At 34.7% G+C, this 19,512-nt stretch overlaps 1 protein-coding gene across 2 annotated transcripts in view; it reads right to left on the reverse strand.

The window, feature by feature from the left end:
• Positions 1-8,246: 8,246 nt before the first annotated feature.
• Positions 8,247-19,512, reverse strand: part of RAB11FIP2 (RAB11 family interacting protein 2) — a 41,881-nt gene continuing 30,615 nt past the window's right edge. For both annotated transcript variants that reach the window (XM_001152274.7, XM_003951767.6), the window contains 2 exons: positions 18,383-18,428; positions 8,247-12,553 (listed from right to left, as the gene is read on the reverse strand). In XM_001152274.7, the coding sequence (XP_001152274.1) occupies positions 12,326-12,553; positions 18,383-18,428 (274 nt within the window). In that variant the 3' untranslated portion in view covers positions 8,247-12,325. The remainder of the gene's footprint in view (positions 12,554-18,382; positions 18,429-19,512) is intronic.

Below are 19,512 nucleotides of genomic sequence, written 5' to 3' on the forward strand. Positions count from 1 at the left end.
GGATCACAACAGTCCATTTACATTATTACTTAAATTATTAAAGAATTGTCCCTGTAGTGAAGATAATTCAGCATTCTTTCAATCTTGCTTAGAAACATCTCCCATATTTCACCTACATTTTTTTTTTCAAAATTAAACCCATGGGTTAACTAAGAGAGTCATGAAAAAAATTCATGTGAGCTCATCATTAGTTCTTCATGCTACAGGGTGCATCTAGATTACCTCATCATCTAAGATCAGCATTGGTGAGATGATATGAAGTTTCATCCTCACAGAACATAACACTCAAGTTCTGTGAGTTGCTGCTGCTATGATTAACTCGAGTACTTAATTGGTCACTTTAACTTGAACAGGCCTTAAAAGATTCAAAATTGCTCCTCAAAAAAAATGGGCTGGGGGGAAGCATGAACTTCATGAGCACTTGGTAGACATCATTAATCATGGCACGTTTTTGCACATCTTATTCAACTCTGTACCAGCAGTGTTTTAAAATAGTGTTTTGCACATAGCAGATGTTCAATATATATTTGTTGAGTAGAAGGAAGGAAGGATGTATGTATGGATGGTGGATTGGATTGATGGATGAATGAGAGCCCAAATGAAATCTCATCAATTTCCAGAACACAGCAGCAACTGTTGATCAATCCATTAACACTCAAGATGAAATTTACTTTGCATGCTGCACTGAGGTTTTATTCTGGGCTCATTCTTGCAGACTGTTCAATGAAAGACATGTATATTAAATAAAGGACTTCGGGTGGAAAAGCCTATCTTGCTTAGTGTTCTCATCAAAATAATATATTTATTTTTGGATCATGATATAATTAAGAAAACTATTTTTATGTCTAGAGTTTCTATAAGACTCCTAAACAAAAGTGGATCAATGTACACCCTGTTTCAATTAGGGACCACTCAAGGTTTCTTTCTTTCTCATTAATTACAAATGTAAGTCAAACTAGAATGGAAACTCCTCCCTTTATCAAGGACAATGGAAAGTGTTTTATAATAACCATGGTTGCAATATTTTAAAGTACAGATAATTAAAATCTCAGCATGCTGCCATCCAAATCACATACAACAAAAAAGTAAAACCTTCTTACACTGTGTTTCAAAGAATCAGCCTCTAAGCTCTTCCCTCCACTCCTTTCCCTAAGACGCATTACTGAGGACCTAGAATGTGACATGTGACCTATAAGCAGTAGGGAAGCATTAGTAAGCAGATATTTTGTTCTGCTCAGAATGTGTACAAATGAACAAGTAAACAAATATCTGCAGGAGGATATGACAAGTCCTCACTAAAATGAAGGAATGAATGAAGAAGTTGATGAAGGATACTCATCAAATTTTGGTAGACTGCCTATGATTTGAGATGAACATTTATTTTTGCTTTTTCCCAGTTCACTCTGCAATGTTTTCTGTAGCAATCATTTGTCCTCTAGTGCCAACTCCCACTGCCTGTTAAAAACCCCTATTTTTAATCACTTCAAAGGGGGTTCCTTTATAGGATAACATCGTTTACAATATATTTTCATATAGATCTTGATAAAAATAATTTGATCACTTATACAACAAATACTTATTGAGTACCAACAATATTACAGGCACTATGCTAAGTGTCCATCTTGGGGTCACAATGACTAGAGGCTCAAGGAATTCTTAGTCTATTTTTTAAAAAATAACTATTAGACCCAGAAGCAAGGAAAAAAAAAAAAAAAGCACAAGGGAGTTTGCTGGAGGTCAACAAAGATCAGATGCAAGTTTGATGGAATGGAATAAGCAGGATTGGAAGCAATGCCAGATTTAAAACATTTATCCATAAGATGCCCCATCCCACAAAAGATTTGAGGAATTTACAAAAATGCATACAAATTAAAATGACGAAATAAATGAGTCAGGACAAAGGGAAATATGAGTGTGAAGATAATAAAGGTAGGAGTATATTCACCATTTAGAGATGCACACTGAAATTCATTTAGTTACTAGGGAATGCCAAACACAAAACTGAAGAGTAACAAGTGAGGCCCATTTAATGCATCAATTTGCCAATAAGTAAGAACTAAGTGTAAAGACAACTGAAAGGCATTTATAAAATGATTGGCCGGTCTGTGGGAATCAAGAGAGAGGAATAATTAGTGGATAATAACAAATATTATGGAGTCCGTAACACAGCTGAAAGAGTAAAGACAAGATGAAAGGTTGAAATAATATGCTAGTATCCTAATACAGTGATATATACGGAACAGCTCATCAGAAATTAAGGCCTGGTTCGCTGCTGTGGTCTTTTTATGGCTTTTAACAAAGGGATGTGCTCTGGGAGCTTGAGGGACACCCACGAGTGGCATCGCTCTGCTATTGTGAGACCAGTAACGAAAACTAAAAAAGTAGACTGTTTTTAATTCCAAGGGGGTCTGGTTTGGGCATCAAAACACCAGAGTTGAAAGCAGTTAGGGAAGCCACTGCTAAAGAGTGAATACTAGGATTGGGAACTGTAATTGGCCAGACATCCCCCCTAGTCTGGCGGGAACCACATTTTGTCCCATGTATACACCATCCTGGTCCATTCTCACAGGAGGCATCATGACAGGCTATAGCATATCAAGTGGTGTAACCCTGGACAACACGTCTGCCAGGGGTGAGTGAGGCTCCTTAGAATCAGTTAGGGCTGAGAGATGGATAGGTCTAAGAATCCAGGCGTCTATATGCAGCTGACTAAGGAAACCTCAATTTTTGATCTTCCAGAAGGTCCCTTGCTTTGGGAGACCTGCGCATGGTGTTAACCTCCTCTTGACCCTCCACCAAGTCAGAGGAGAGAAATACATAGCCTCAGCCTCCAATGGGATTAAAGGACCTTTCAATACCTAGGATTCTGTAGCCCAATCACTGCACCGAGCTTAGTATTTCCAAGACTACAAATGAAACCTGGTGCTCCCCTCAAATACTTGCCTCCAAGGATGACCCCAGGACACCCAAGTCATCCCCTAATCACAGCCTTCCTCTTTGGCTTGCTTCACAAAACAGAATGCTTGTTATGATTCCCACATGACTGCTGCAGTTACTCTGTGATACCTTGTCCCATTTAATGAAGAGCTCTTAGAAGCACAATTCTAATTGGCATTAATTCCAATATTTTAATGTAAAATCTGCTCACTTAAAGTTAGGATGACACCTTAATGCCATCTCAATATAGCAACTTGCCCAGAATAAGAAGAGAGCTTCATTTTTGGAAAGCCTTACTGCTAGATTTCAGACATCTTAAAAAATTAAAATACATGGATTGTCTTCATCGCAAACTCCTTCTGAATATTTCATGTGTTTTGTGCTTTATTTGCTGTGCATATCTTCACAGTGTGCGTATTATTCAAATACTCCTAACAGATGGTCTCAAGTGCTACATATTATATAGCATTAAATGAATAGCTTGGTAAACAAATGAGTCAAGGATTAAAATATTTTACAGCTTATAATTCATGAAAGATGTTCAATAACAGTACATTAGTGAAAAAAATCTTCAATGTAAACATAAAAACATTAAATGCAACTACCGGATCAGTCAACTGGTCATGACAAATGAATTATTTCTTTAAAAGAGGTGTTTGTCCTGTATGGTCTCTTATAACCTAAATTAATCTGAGGTTGACAACCAGTTTCCCAGTGAACCAGGCCTACTGTTTCCCTTCTCCACCCAACTCCCAGTTTTCTCTGCCATTTTCCCCCTTGCCTGCAAAACTAGGAAAGGAGATGAAACTCATAAACCAATTTGTTACTGTTTAGATTATCGGTAGCAAAATTTTGATGAAAGAGGTTGAAACTATAGGTTCAAATTGAGGATTCCGAATTAGCTATGGTTTTAATTATCTGTGCTCTCTAGTTTCCTAATACTAAGTTTGTACCATAGGCTAACCTAACGTTTAGCACTGAAGTTTTCATTGAGGGTTTGTATGATTAAAACAAGCAACAAATAAACACAAAAACAAATCAAACGCAACAATTTCTGCCTTGTTTAGATACCTTTGAACTCATTTCATAGTGTCAGTGTTCCAGACATTAGTCCACTGAGGAATAAAAACCAATAAAATACTCTCCCTATTGGATGTTTTCTTTCACCCCACCCTTATTTTAAATTACGTTATTTAATTGAATGCATAATGATCTTTTTCTAATCATTTAGGGTTTCTAATATTTGATGCAAGACCTAACAAGACTTTCCAATTTCATTCTAGATCTCCCTAGAAGCAAAACCTCAACCCCGTTTTGACTGTGAAAAGAACATAAGCTTTTTAATAAACAAGTTATTTGATGGGAGGCTGAGGCAGGTGGATCACTTGAGTTCAAGACCAGCCTGGCCAACATGGTTACACCCTGCCTCTACTAAAAATACAAAAATTAGCCGTGCATGGTGGCACAGGCCTGTAATCCCACCTATTCAGGAGGCTGAGGGAAGAGAATTGTTTGAACCCAGGATGTGGAGGTTGCAGCAAGCTGAGATCGCGCCATCGCACTCCAGCCTTGGCGACAGAGTGAAACTTCATCTCAAAAAAAAAAAAAAACCTAGAAAGTATGCATTAAATAAAACCTCTCACCTAAAGTCACAAGTGGGCTTCATTTGTTATCTTAAGGCCCATTACACAATTTCAGGCATACATTGAAAACTATTCTCTCACACTCCCTGTGTGGCTGCATTCTTGATTTCCTTTTCTACACTAGTATCTTTTACGTCAGTTACGGCCTCTGTGAGGTTGAGAAAGATGCCCTCCTTAACCAAACTTTGAATAGTCAAGTCAGACCAATTGGAAGACTATTTTGGCACTTTTACATTAAGGCCCATTGTGTATTTTTTTCTTCTCAATCACAGTACCAAATCTTATTGCACAAACAAAACATATATCAATAATCAACAATATTTATCATGTATCTACTCTGCATAGGGCATTGTACTTATCTTATGAACATTCTACGTATATGAAGTTTCATCATACATGAGGTTTTTCTTTAAAATATATTCATCAAAAAACTTTTTAAAAATCAGTTTATAAACAAATTGGCAAGGAAAGTTACATTAAGCCAAAAAAAAAAAAAAAAAAAAAAAACCTAAACAGTATTCTCTCCAAACTACATTAAACTATGGGGGGAAAAGAGTGGACAGGGTCCCTATCTCAATGGTTCTCAAATCTGAATATGCATTCGATCCACCTGGGAGAGCTTGTGAAAATGACTTTTTGGGTCCTACCCTCAGCGTTTCTGATTCAGTAGGTCTGGGTCGGGCCTGAGAATTTGTATTCTAACAAGTTTCCGGGTGACGTCGACATTGCTGCCCTGGTGATGACACTGTGAGCACCAGTGTCAGGGCTGGGATCAAAAAGCATGAGTGAATTTTAAATAGCCGATGTAAAGATTAAACTATGAAATCATTGGCCATTATATTTTAATTGAAATATGTATTTAATGCCCTAAAAGTCACATGGAAATCTATTCACTTTCTATTACTGAAAATTGTCATACAATAGCTGTGATTTGACCTTAGCACAACAGACGTGCAGTGATCTTTGGGACACCAGTAATTTTTATACAATTTTTACCAAAAAGACAAGATCATCATAAGTAAGATATTGAAAAGTCAAAACTACCACAGAAGAGTATGTGACAGATCCCAGGATAACACTTGAAAACGCTTTAAACATTAGAAGCAGTGACCCTCAGACTGGACCTCTGGTTACCTGCACTGTTCTCTGAAAAGTCACTGTAGTCAGGCTCAGAGACAAGTATACTGGAGAAAGTCTTTTTTAAATTACATTTTTAAAAATTGTGGTAATAACATTTAGCATGAGATCTACCCTCTTGGCAAATTTTTAAGTGTCCAATATGGTATTGTTAACTATAGGCATAATGCTGTTCCGCAGATCTCTAGAATTTACTCATGGTGCTAAGTGAAATTTTATAACCATTGAATAGTTACTCTCTATTTCCTCCCTCAACACCACCCCCCATCATCCCTGAAGTCCTGGGCGGGTTGTTCTCAGTCTAACATATTACACACACCCCACATGCTCCTCAGCCAACCCAGTTTTTGATTAAACACAAAATCACTTGGGGAGGAAGTAAACGACAACCCTCCTCCAAACTGTTCTTACCATGATGACAATGGTAACTGATGTTCCATCAGAAATATTGACTCACTAAGAAGAGACTGCAGGCCGTGCATGGTGACTCACGTAATCCCAGCACTTTGGGAAGCTGAGGTGGATGGGTCACTTGAGTAAGGAGTTCGAGACCAGCCTGGCCAACATGGTGAAATCCTGTCTCTACCAAAAATACAAAAATTAGCCAGGTGTGGTGGTGGGCGCCTGTAATCCCAGCTACTCAGGAGGCTGAGGCAGAAGAATCGCTTGAACCTGGGAGGTGGAAGTTGTAGTGAGCCGAGATGGAGCCACAGCACTCCAGCCTGGGCGACAAGAGCAAAACTCCGTCTCAAAAAAAAAAAAAAAAAAAAAAAAAAAAAAAAAGAGATTGCAAACAGGTGGCCCTTAAATTTTTTTGGTTAAAAAGAAAATGAGTTAACTGCCAACATTTGGAAATCATATTTCACAAAATCTGTATTACTTTCAGTTTCTCTAGAAAGATCAGGTTTAGCAATCTTGGACTTACATTCATTTCCGAATGGCCACAATGAGCTGGAGCTGAACAGCTGTTGCTCCTTTTTAGTAGAAAAAAAATGAGCTCTCCAGATTGCCACTGTCCTCAGTAATCCCTATTCTTTTCCACTCCACCTGCCCTATCATCCACTGTACCTTCCTGGCTCTGTAAATGTTTGAGTTTGCAATTCCTGCACTAAGGGTTGCAGCACAAATGAGAAAGTTTGCTGGGAACTGCACATAACCCCCAGTCTCACTCTCAACACACTTTTCCATCATTTGCCAGAGCATAACAGAATGTAACACTATCATAGCAATAATCTTTACATTGTTCTAATTTTAAAAAATTACGCGCAAACTTTGGTACTAATGTTAGTGACCAACCATACCATACCTTACATCTGAACACAACACACCATAATTGAAATCCTCTGACAGAGAAATTTGATTTTGTGCTTCCTAGCATAAATTTCGCTTTTCAGTATGCCAAATGATGAAACCACTGAACATTTAAGAATCAAGTTTTAGGGTGTGAGGACTGTAAGATCAAAATTAAGCACTTTTAGTTCATGTAATTATAGGTACATAAATACAAAATTAAATATTGCTTATAAGTATTAACTGTATAATCATAAAAATATAAAAGTATGAAGTTGTGGTATCATGCAAAATTATCTGAGGAAAAATGTCAAATGTTGGGCATTTAGGTCACAAGCCCTACATGAAAAATGGCCACCTTAACAGACTCATAACAGCTCTCTACTTCCAAATTACTCCAAATATTTTTGCCTCAGCAGAGTAAGGAAAAAGAAACGTGCATGCTGTGGGCAGGTGGAAAGAAGAATCTAAAGGAGATGTGCTGGGAGAAGTAGAGGGACAGGTTCAACGGGCCTCCAGAAGGGACTACAATTCCAGAACAGAAAGGTGTTCTGGTCTGCTGAGAAATCCCTTGTGCCAAATATGTATGATTTATGTCTAAGACTACATATGGTTCATGTCCCATAATCTAGAATACAACTGCCTAATACACTGCCATAAAAATGTACCCATACCTCGGATGTAGGGGCATGCACTTAGACTGTTGTGTTGAGGGGACTGGAAGTGGTGCCTGATTAATGACTTCTGGTAGATGCTGGAGGATAAGAAGTGGTGAAAAATGCTACTGGCTGTACCAACCCTATTCTACTTTCTTCAGTACCACAAAGGGTTTTCTTACATTTCCTCTGAAAGCTTGTGCATTCCCTACCTTACAGGGTTGTTGTGAGAAATAAAATAAAGCATAAATAGGAAGTACTCAGCAGAGACCTTAGCCTATATATAAATACTCAAATATCATTTCTACTAAATCGTAAGCTCCATCCCTATGAGGGGATATCTTATATGTAGAGGGCATCCACACATTTGTTGAAGAATGTTCACTTGTACTTAAAAACTACTCTTTTGAATGACTTTTCAGAACTATTTTCATAGTAAAATAAGTTTGTAGGTCTTACAGAATATGTGCTACAATACACCAAATAAGAGGCATCCTAGGTATTTATTAAAAAACAAGGAGGACTCATATATAAATCCATTATGGTAACACCGCTGTATCTGTAATAAATGTTGACAACTGAATTAAGTTTAAACACTTTAATCAACTATAAGTCAATAATCATATATTATATAAAAATTCTGATTCATGCATCAGATTACATAAATTATACAATTGTCACATTATACAATGCTTACATACTTTTGAATTTGTACCTGCAAAAATGTATACAAGTTATGAGAGCATTTACTTAAGAAGATAAGTGTTATACTCTTCAGTTATAAATAATGTTTCTATCTTTCAAATACCCGCTAAATATATGCATTTCTAGATCTGCAGCATTTTTTTGTACCTCAAAACACAAACCATCTGGAAGCTTCGAAGATTAACAGGCCCACATGTATCATGTATTAGACTTCAACTCCACTGTGAGAGTGCATTTTTTGATGGATAAAATAAATGGAATGAAACATCAACTCTATTTTAATGCTTGAAGAGCTTCTATACCTCTTATTAAATATATCAGAAAATGCTTCATATGCAGATTAATTAGCTAAGGTGCTACCAATTGCATATTAAATACTTCCAATGATTGCATCTGGATTATTAAAGTTCTACATCTGTGCAAATGGGGGCTTTCCATGTGTGCTGACAGACCCTTCTACATACCATCATGGCCCAGCAGCACTGTGATCCTTTCCCTTACTTCAAAGGGACCAAGTGAATGAGCATGCATCATACTTCACTTACACATACACACAAGTGACACCTACCACCTACAAGACACATGAGTACATGAACATCAAAAAAGTTTCAGCTTGATTTACAAATCCAAGGTAAATTGCTTCTTCTGAAAAGCTACAGAGGAAAATAAAAGCTCTAGTGTAACATTTACTGTAGATATATTAGACAACAGTTTTTTGTTTTTTTTTTTAGATTCTCTTTGTTAAAGAATAAGCACCCTTCCGGGGATGGTAGGCAGGGAGGCGTGGTGGTGAGGGAGTTGCTGGAGGAATAACATGAAGAAAACAAGTCTGTCACTAATGAGCTTAGTTTTACTTAGGTTTCCATTCATGAAACCCTTTTAAATACAAGGCAACATTTTCACTGCTGGAAAATTACAACTAAATCTTGATTTACCGCCAAAAGCAACAGACGTAGTTATGTATAATCTATGGATAATACTACATTCAGGGGACAATGGCAAAACTAGGCTCAATGCAGAACATAGCAGCAAAAAGCAATACTTAAACGTTTTTCATGAATGGGTTACATGTTGTTTTATATACAATTCTAAGATATGACCCTGGTATTCAATAAATGAAACTTGAAGCGTAAGTGGTAGGAAGGTATGTTCAATAGTTTTAAAGCTGAATTTTAGAATTGGTTATAAAATAATACCGCTTTAAAAATAATAGCAGAAATAGTTTAATTATGTAACAGAAGTACATTAGCTTAAGATAGTCTTGAGATAAATATCAATTCTGTGATTTTAAAAAATCCTCTTGTTGGTAGTAGTGTTTTGGGCATGCATTCTTTAAAGCATAAAAGCAAAAATAAACTCTATAATCTAGTGTATTGTGCATTATTTAATAAGCACATATATTTTATTTCCATTTCTAAGCAACTAACAAAATACATTAGAATACCTAAAGTTATGCTTTGGAAAAATAAACTAAGGTGACCTTTTTGGCCTCTTTTTCTACAACGTGAGAAATTAAAACTACTTTGCACTTCTGCCCAAACACAGGAAACACTGATATATTTACTTGGGAACTAATTTTTTCTTTTTGTTTTTAGTTTTATTATTTTGACTGATTATGAAAATATGCAGTAAGTTTACTCTAGGTAATGAGTGAAAATTCACAAACATTAGAACAGCAAATTTTCAGGCAGTGATGAATGTATTAATAGATCTAGTTTTAAATATAATACTTGTCTCAGATTTAAAGATAAAAATTTTGATTGAGTTATAACCAAATCACTCATGTATGAATAAAGCTAAGCCTCAATAGCTTTTATATAGGAAAAGAATCGCTCCTTAAAAATCAATTTCCCCATAAAAAGAAGAGCAGTACTTGAACCATACTTTTAAATGAGTTCTATTTATGTAAAACATATCCCCAATACAAAACTGACATCTTGGTTCACTCTATAAACAGCAAATTTGGCCAAAGCATATTATTATAGTATCTGCAGATACTGTCATAATACTGAAAACATAGATTTTCACATTTTAAGAAGTGTATGAAAAGACTCAATAATACTACCAGACAAAAACAAATGCTGAGAATTTTGTAACATTTAGTTAATTAAAAGTGGCACCATGTTTAGAAAAAAAAAAACTACCAAGACCTCAAACGGGAAAATACCATTCTATACCAGACTTTGAGGTTTATTACAGAATCTTGAGGAGAAAAAAATTGATAAAAGCTATTTTTCCTTCTCCATTTCTTAAAGCATTTAATTTTTATGAAAAAAAGTTCATAATTTCAAAACGTATGTTCTTACAGTAAAACTGAAATGCAGAAGATACAAATAACAAGGGGTTTTAGTTTACAAATACGAGCTTGGCCAAGTATTCTCTGATTCAAAATACTAAAATAAGCAAAAAAAAATCCCAAACTATTATATCGGCTTTTTATTTAACTTTCAATGGAGTCTTAACAGAGATAAGTATTAGAAAAAACTGCAATTCATGGAAAGATTGGGGAATATGTAAGTCTCCATATGGACATGAATTTTCATTTTAAATTCAGAAAGACATAGATACTCTCAGTGTTTTATAGTATTTCAGACTTTTAAGGCTGAAAAACAAGCAGAAGATTAGCAATATTTTTATAACATTGCTTGTCAATTTAAATTTCAGAAAAAATTTGTACAAATCATATAAAAATAATCCATGGAAGAAATCAATATTTTGGGGGAGTGGACTTTAAAATAGAACATAATTTTGTAATAAATCAATTCTTAAAGGGTGGATGTGGAGTAATGCATAATGTCACGCTAGTAAAGGTCTCTTCTAAAAACTCACTCTTCCTTTAGTAAGTCTTATTTTGGTTCAAGACCCAAAGGCAACCATCTGCTCTATTATTTATGTAACCTGAAACCAAGCCTAATTCTTCATTCCTGGAATCTGCCCGCTGCTTTGGGTTATCAGACACACCAGGCAATCACATACTTCCCACAATTATTTTCAGATATAACTTTATAGTATTTGCTTTGCTAGTGATTTAAAGGCATGCAGAATTTCAACAAAACAAGCTATATTAGCTTATCTTCTGCTTATACCTTAAACAAACTCAAATGTTAAGATAATTAATTCAAATAAATTCATGCTGTTATGAAGTTAATGAAGTCTCCTAAAATTTGTCATTCTTTAAAAAAGGACTTGAGATCATCACTTTTGGGGAAAGAGAAAAACTTTGATGCTAGAATAATATATAGCAGCTCACTTTGAAACCAAGGTCCATGTAGTCAAGAGTGATTTGAAGCAGCTTCTCTATAACAAACCATGACAGTAGGAATGATGACTTGTCTTGCATCAATAGAGCACACACATTTTCAAATCAAGAAATTGGTAGCCTAACTTTAGAGGCAATCAATTGTTTCTAAATGTTCTAAAAACACATGTATATATGAGGTATATGCCTATATTTTATATACAAGATACATGAATATATATATATTCATGTACATATGTGTATATAAAATATAAACTGTTTTTTTAGTAGTGTTTATAACGAGCAGTATTCCTGAAGCTAAATATTTCTACAAACTGATTTCTGAGAAACCAGCCACAGCATCAATTCTGCTTTATGAAAAATCTATTCCTGAGGAACAACTCACGTACTTCTGAAGATATTTCTGGGCCTATGGCAGATTAGTGGGTCAGTACCAGCACCTGAGTGAGTCCTAAGGAACCACTTATTCATTGAGAATCTGGCCCATTTTCAATTTAAACATTTAAATGATTTAGCTTGCTTCAAAGGTCACTCTTGATAGTCCCTGCTAATATTTACAGGTAAAACTACTCTTCACAATAAAGGAGAATATGTAATGAAACCTGATAGTGTAGTCTCTTTCAGTAACAAGTTTTTCCTTCCTTCCTTCTTTCTTTCTCTCTCTTTGTCCAATTATCAATACAATACAATTGGCTTTATTAACTGTTAGAGAATTTGCCAGCTTTCCTGGATGGTTCATATGGCACTCTGAGAATACTGGGCGTTTCTTCCATTACCCTTACAAGGAGGTTGTCGATGTAGTCCTCGAGTTCCCGGATGTGGGTGTCTTTCCTCCTAAGGAGTTCTTTGTGTTTCACCAGCTCCTGTAGAACCTCTTCATAGGTCAGACTACGATACCCTGCAGTGGCATCAAAGGGGTTGCTGTCCTAGAACAGGATAAAGACTGTCACTTTCATAGATATAACATCTGGGACAAACATTAAGAATTACCTGGAACTTCGACTTTTTGTTTTTCAAACCCTGATGAAGTTTTTCGCTAGCCTTGCTTAGAGTGAATGTGACAGTTCACAAATTGGCTAGCCAGTCCTGAGGCAAGAACTAGGGCAGATGCACCAAAGTTTTGACTATAACTCTAAATCCTAAAACCCTTTCTAACATTGTGGGCAATTTCCTAATATCTGAGACTGGTTATATCATGTAAGATTACATTAAGAGATGAAATATTCTATAATAAATACAACTAAAATAGATGAAAACTAAAGATTTCTAAAAGTCAACTCAGAGGAACTGTAAGAAGTAACTGAAAACTATACACTCGGACTTGTGTCCTTATGAAACTGCTTCCACTGAACTGTGATTTAATGTTATATGTTTGGCTTCTTAGTGAAGATGGTTACAGCAAAGATCTTTTCTAATTTGCTATGAAAATGGAAGCACTCGGAATTAAATCAAAGATTATCCTTACAGGAAGCCCCATGGGAGTAACTTCTGTTTTAATTTAGAAACAGGCAGAACTTTTCCTCCCCTGAGTAACTGGTCTATTTCTTTCTCCTATAATAATATCTAATTTATCTTCTTTCCCTTTTTGACCCTGGTTATCAGGAAACTCAAGAGTTCAACCATATTAATACTATGGTTAGTATATTTGCATTCTCTCCCATTTCATCTATTTACTTAACTTTATTCTATTGACAAAAATTCTTTTTAGGCAAAAGCATAAATATAACCAAAAATGTTTTTTAAAAGGCAGTTACTAATTCACTGTTATTACAAAGCATTCTAATATTAATGTTATATCAAAAGTGAAAGAAAAATATTTCTCAGGAATTTAATCAAGGCCCTGTAACATCATCTTTTATTTATAGTGTATAGCATTAAGAGTTTTCATTCTGTAAAACATAATGCCCAATTACAACTAAGCAATTTTTTATTCTTTTTAAATCATAGTTCTCTCATTAAGCCCAACAATTTAAAATAATTTTCATCACTATCTTTTAAAACATTTCCATTTGGCTTTAAGGAAACTTAACTAAAATATTGAGGAAATTGGTTTTCTTGCTCTTAAGGAATACTATCTAATCCATTCAGTGGAGGATGGGGAATGGGGACTGGTGAATGCAGAATGACCCCCACCCCCAATAAGAATTAAACTGTCCTTCCCTGTTTTCAGGATCTACTTTAATAGTGCTATGTATTTGGGGGTGTTCATGAGAAAAGCCAAAGTTTAACTTTTCACTGGCCCTCCCCACTTCCCCAGCCTCTCAGCCCAAGGAACCAGGACTTTACCAGACCAGAGAAAGAGAAGCTAGAGTACAGATACCAATTTGATGCTTGGGTCATTGAAGCACACCCACTTCTCCAGGATAAGTGAAAACATTCAGGACTGAAAAACTTTTCCAATTTCATAGAATCTCTCAGGCTTTGTGGAGAAGATACAGCTTGCGCTAGGCCTTCAAGAGTTTGCAGGCAGAAATGCGTAATGGGGCATTTCAAGCAGTGAACTCTGCTTGTTCAAAGAAGGAAACAAGGCTCAAGGCATAGTGGCCAACAGGTAATCCAATAACAGGTACTCTGTAGAGCATGGCTGGAAAATGCTGTACAGGACAGCGAGCAGACAGGGGCCGAAATGGAAGGCTTGAAATAGACCACCAAGAATGCTGAATGGTAGTATAAAGAATATTTAGACTTTTGCTATGGAAAATAGGAAGCCACTGAAGGTTTCTAAACAGAGAAAGGATATGATTAAAGCTATGTTCCAGGAAAAGTAAAATGGCAACAGTGGAATCATTTGGAGGGGCTAAGATTAGGTATAGGGCTATTGAAATATGAAAGACCAGAGTTAGCAAGAATGAATAGAGAGGATATTAAAGGGAAGTGAGTTTAAATTCTATAAAATATGTCTAAAACAACTTAGTTTATTTTAGCATTAGAAACTGGAAACAGATGTAAGTTTCAGTCATATTTCCTTCATCCTTAAAAACATTTCAAATATTGTTCTAAAACCATTAAAGGACAATTCTAGAGATAAGTGTTGTTTTACTTCTCTCTCCGATCAATTAATCTTTTATAAGTCTACACACACACGCGCACACACACACTCTCACGCACGTAGTTACTAGTTTAATTGGTCATAATATATAGTTTAGAGATACATAAGTATTAATTACATTCTTATAAAAGATTATGTTAAGCCGTTTTCTACAGTAAAGAGAAGACACAGTGTAGAGTTCGGTATACTTTTGAAATTTCTTAAAAATAAGCTAAAGTGTCTTACTTCAACTCGAGTAATTCTGCATAAATTTGAGAGAGAAAGCAACTTGGGTCTCACTTTCCTTATCTGATAGATGAGATGTTCTCCATGGTCCCTTTCAACTCTAAAATTGTCTGGTATACCAAGTGATTTTTCTAAACCACACTTTAAAAACTAATAAACTCTAACTAATGTGATTTCACTTTTCTAATAAAACATTCACTGAGAAATTCATGTTCTTGTGAGAATTGCAGGGATTAATGAAAGGAAGCTAAATGGGATTCATTACTGATTAGCTGACTGCTTTATGCTTTTTCTTTATTTAACATAATAAAAGCATCTATTCAAGTCTCTCTAATCTTAATAAAATTACACATATATAAACTGATTTCTCCAAACTAATTAAGCTATGAAATAGTTAAAAAAAAAAGTGCACTGTTATATTTAACACTATTACCAGTTAATGTAGTTAAAAATTTTTTGTAACATTTCTCTAAAGACACTGAAGATGAAAGACGTTTCAAAAATTTGTGTTTTGATATAAATTAAAGCCATGATATAAATTAATAGTTTAATCTTTCAAAATAATCAATTATTATTTCAGACTACTGGTCATACTTTATAGCCATACTCTAGAATACAAAGATATGTTATTTGGATTATTTTTTTTTTTCCTTACAACAATCTAACACTAATGTGTAGACAGATTTCCCGGAAATACATTTCTGGCCTTTTCAATAAATTTTCCGTTTGTCCTTTTATGTGAAAATTTCACCTCAAATTTTAGCATCAAGTTTCTAGGCAGGAAAACATCTTAGAAACATATGTACTATGAACTATATTCTGGAAAAGAATATAAAATAATTAAAAACAGTTTCATGCTTAGTTCCAGATTTTATCTGATATTTGAAAACAATGTAAACCTTCTAATTTTAGGCATGAGGTTCTTAAATTGACTGATATACTCCACATATATATATATATTTGTTTGTTGATATAACTCCAAATAAAATAATGATTAAGTAATATAAACAATAGAAAATTAAAACATATGCTCATTACAAAAATTATTTTTTTAGAGAGGAAAACTCTCAGGTAAATATAAAAATTATTTTTTTGAAAGATTATTCTTGCAAAAACTTGCAAAATTCATAACTCTCTAAACTGGCAAAGACCAAATGCAACTTACAATGGTTACTCCAAAGTGCTCAATATTTTTTCTTACAGTACTCCATACAGACAGCACTTATGTTTTTAAGATGTTTTCTTATTTTGAAATTTAATGTAAATTTTTCTTCTCTCTTCCCCTTTTACAACCAACCCTTTCTCATTTCTACTCCACCTCTGTTAAAAATGTCCATATGCAGACATAGAAGATGTGGACTGGTAAGAAAATATTAGAATTACTACATGAAGTTTTCTAACCCAGAATTTTAAATAATACAGTTTTGCATAAGATTTTGAGAACTGCTAGTGATCTATTTTTGCTTTACACAGTCTAGCCTTTTAAACTAGGAAATGTACATTTTTTACAATATTTAAATTTAAACAAAAGCAAATTATCAGGACTCAAAATAACTGAAGATTTAAAGAAAGGTTGTCCTGGTAACCAAATATTGGTGGGGTACTAACTGACATCCAAGGCAACTAGAGGAGAGAGAGAGAAAAAAAATGAAGGCTTGGCATTCTCTGATCATCTCATTATTGTTCTAATGAGGAACTTTGCTCTGGGAATATCATCTCAGCTACTTTCACATCTTTTGTCCTACTCCCTTCATCTCCCTTTCAGTTCTTAATTAGGCCTTAAAGAGCTCACACTGCCCTTTCAACTGGCTACTGCTCCTGTTTAAACACTGTGCTTTCACAGACAGGTGTTGGCACTAGCATATAAGACATACAAACTTAATTACAAAATACTATGTCCAGAGGGAGAAAAAATAACTTGGTGGATGGCTATTATTGGAGAACTTAATGTAAATTACTTCAAACATCTTATAATCTTCAACATAAAAATTGTTCGAATGCTTTTCTTCAACCATGATCAGTACGAAGATGCGCTTCCTCCTCTTAATTGTATCTTGCAGTAAATTAACAACACCTAGTAATCCTTTAACTGTCATTTAGAATAGTTAGTATTCCAGAGAAAAATAATCACACATCAAGGATTCTTTTATCACCTTTAAATCCTTTAACTAAAACAATTTTCACATTTTATTTCTTTAAAGAATTCTAAGGATGCTTTTACAGCAATAAATTACAAGATTTGGAAAAGTACATTTACAAGCAATCGAAATTGTAATTAAGGTTACTTAATAAACAATAGCTACACATTAAATCGATTTTTTTGATGTTGCATTTTGTTTGAGATTAAGTAACCGCCTGATAGAATTCATTTTACTATCTGATCAAAGGCTGACTTCATATTTTCTCACACTTCTCGCCAGACTGCCATATTATAAAGACTTGAGAATTTATAAAATATCAAAACCTACGAATCGTTTAAATAAAACAGCAAAAACACAGTACAAAGTCCTGTGCTTCTGTTACAGTTTCCACAATTTTAAAGATAAACAACTGCATTTAGAATGGCTTAGAAAATAAACCCTAAACCCACCTTAGCTTCTTCTAGCCATGTCACATCCTAAAAAATAGTGATATGTGATATGGGATTGTCTAAAAAAATTCTTACTATACATCTGGATCGCACACATCAAGGACAGATGGTTGAAACAGCAACCACCAGTGTCTTGGAATAAAGCCTCTATTTCTGTTATTCAGTGAGAATTTCGTTTTCTACCAAGAACATTCGCCCATATTTTGGCAAAGTAATTTATTCTCTACGTTTAATATAGTTAGAATTGACTGCAGATGCAATGGAACTCTGAACAGAGATTAAATACTGGACTTCAAATACTACAATAAAGTTCAGATTATCTGAATAATCCTTGCAAAATACGTGAGTTGATTTAGGTGGTCGCTACCAATCCTGTTAACATATTTGGTTTTGTTCTGACGAGAAAGATAAGTGTCCTAAAGTATTTGTTCTTTCAAATACTTTCCTGGTTATCTGGCTCTCCTGCCAGGATGCTTTTCTATTGTTGAATGTTAACAAGCAGCTTTATTCTTTCTTCAATCCTTGTCCCAACAACAACAAAAAATAGTCTTTTCTACGTGCTCTTATTTCATAACCACAAATTTGACCCTGACATACAGCTTGCATATTAATTTCAAAAGTCTGTAAACAAAATACGTATATTCTAAATTGGCTTCAATTATAACCAATTTTGCTTGAACTTTCATAGATCATACGAGTCATACCCTATTGTATATTAAAGGCAAAGATTGTATTTTACTTTCTTTCTTTCTCCTAAAATTACTAAGCTAAGCTACAATTCTTAGGTAAGTGAGGCAGAAGGCAAGAAGACAAAGGCATTTTTAGAAATGTGTGCCAGAGAAAAAGACCAGCTTACTCTTTGACAACCCTCTAACCCCTTCAGCAACTTACCGGGATTTTCCTGAGGTCTTCATTGCTTGTTGGACTCATATGAAAACTAATAAAACACAAACAAATGTTAAAAGTGTCATAACTCACGTGGGAGGAAACATAAAAATAGAAAAATTTTAACCAACATTGTAATACAAATTTCTAAAGCCCTACATTACTCAGATGAGTGAAATTTAATCCAAGAAGTAGAAAAAAATCCAGTATTTCCCCAACATTCTTAAAGCATCATTACAATTTCAAACTTTGAAGGAAAACTTTTTAGTTATCAGAACTGAAGAATGAAATAGGAAGTTTCTAAACAACTTTAAACATAGCACTTTTATCCAGCAAGATATTTTGCAAAACTAATTTGTGTGAGAGATTTCCCATTATATTTACACACAGTCACTCACCTTAGGCCCTCTGATATAAAACTAGGGAGAATTAAGTAAATTTAGGTTGGAAAGATTATAGAATAAAAGAGTTAAAGCAATCTGTTTTAAAATGCCATAAGTGTTAGAAAACTCAGCTTTCAAACATTACCCTATCAATAAGAATAAATTCAGAATTGTGGGAAACATTTCTCTCGTTAATGTGATTTCTAAGTAGCTAGTCTTGAAAATTTAAATACTGAAACGAATCAAAACAACACAGATTTCTTCCATGCAGTGAAGAAAACATCACAGCTGAATGCTATAACTATTTTCTTCTTTGAAACATGTCCATTAGATGGGACTGCAACCAAAAGACGCTAAACTTCAAAGCCATCTGATGAGTAAATATTTCATCGGTGCCATTCAAGTTTAATTTTTACCCAGCACTTAAAGGTATTAGCCTTTAAAACCTTCACAAAGCATTAGTGTCCTAAGAACCTTTTTATTCCATGCACAAAACAACAACTGTAAAATATGTATGTTTTCATTATCTGTCCCTTGCCAGTAAAATAACTGGCATCCTTTGAAGATTTAAGAAATTTACTTTTAAAACTTTTGATTGTGTGACAAAAAGTCTGGACACTGGATATAATGTTGGTAAAGTATCTGTAATTACGTGTACAAATCCTACGCTCTAAGATGTACAGGGCACACATGTACAACCACCTCCAGAGAGTTTCCCATGTAACCAAGATTTCACTGGCTATGACTAAGATT

The sequence above is a fragment of the Pan troglodytes genome, chromosome 8 (genome assembly GCF_028858775.2).
Source record: "Pan troglodytes isolate AG18354 chromosome 8, NHGRI_mPanTro3-v2.0_pri, whole genome shotgun sequence".
Lineage (NCBI taxonomy): Eukaryota > Metazoa > Chordata > Mammalia > Primates > Hominidae > Pan > Pan troglodytes.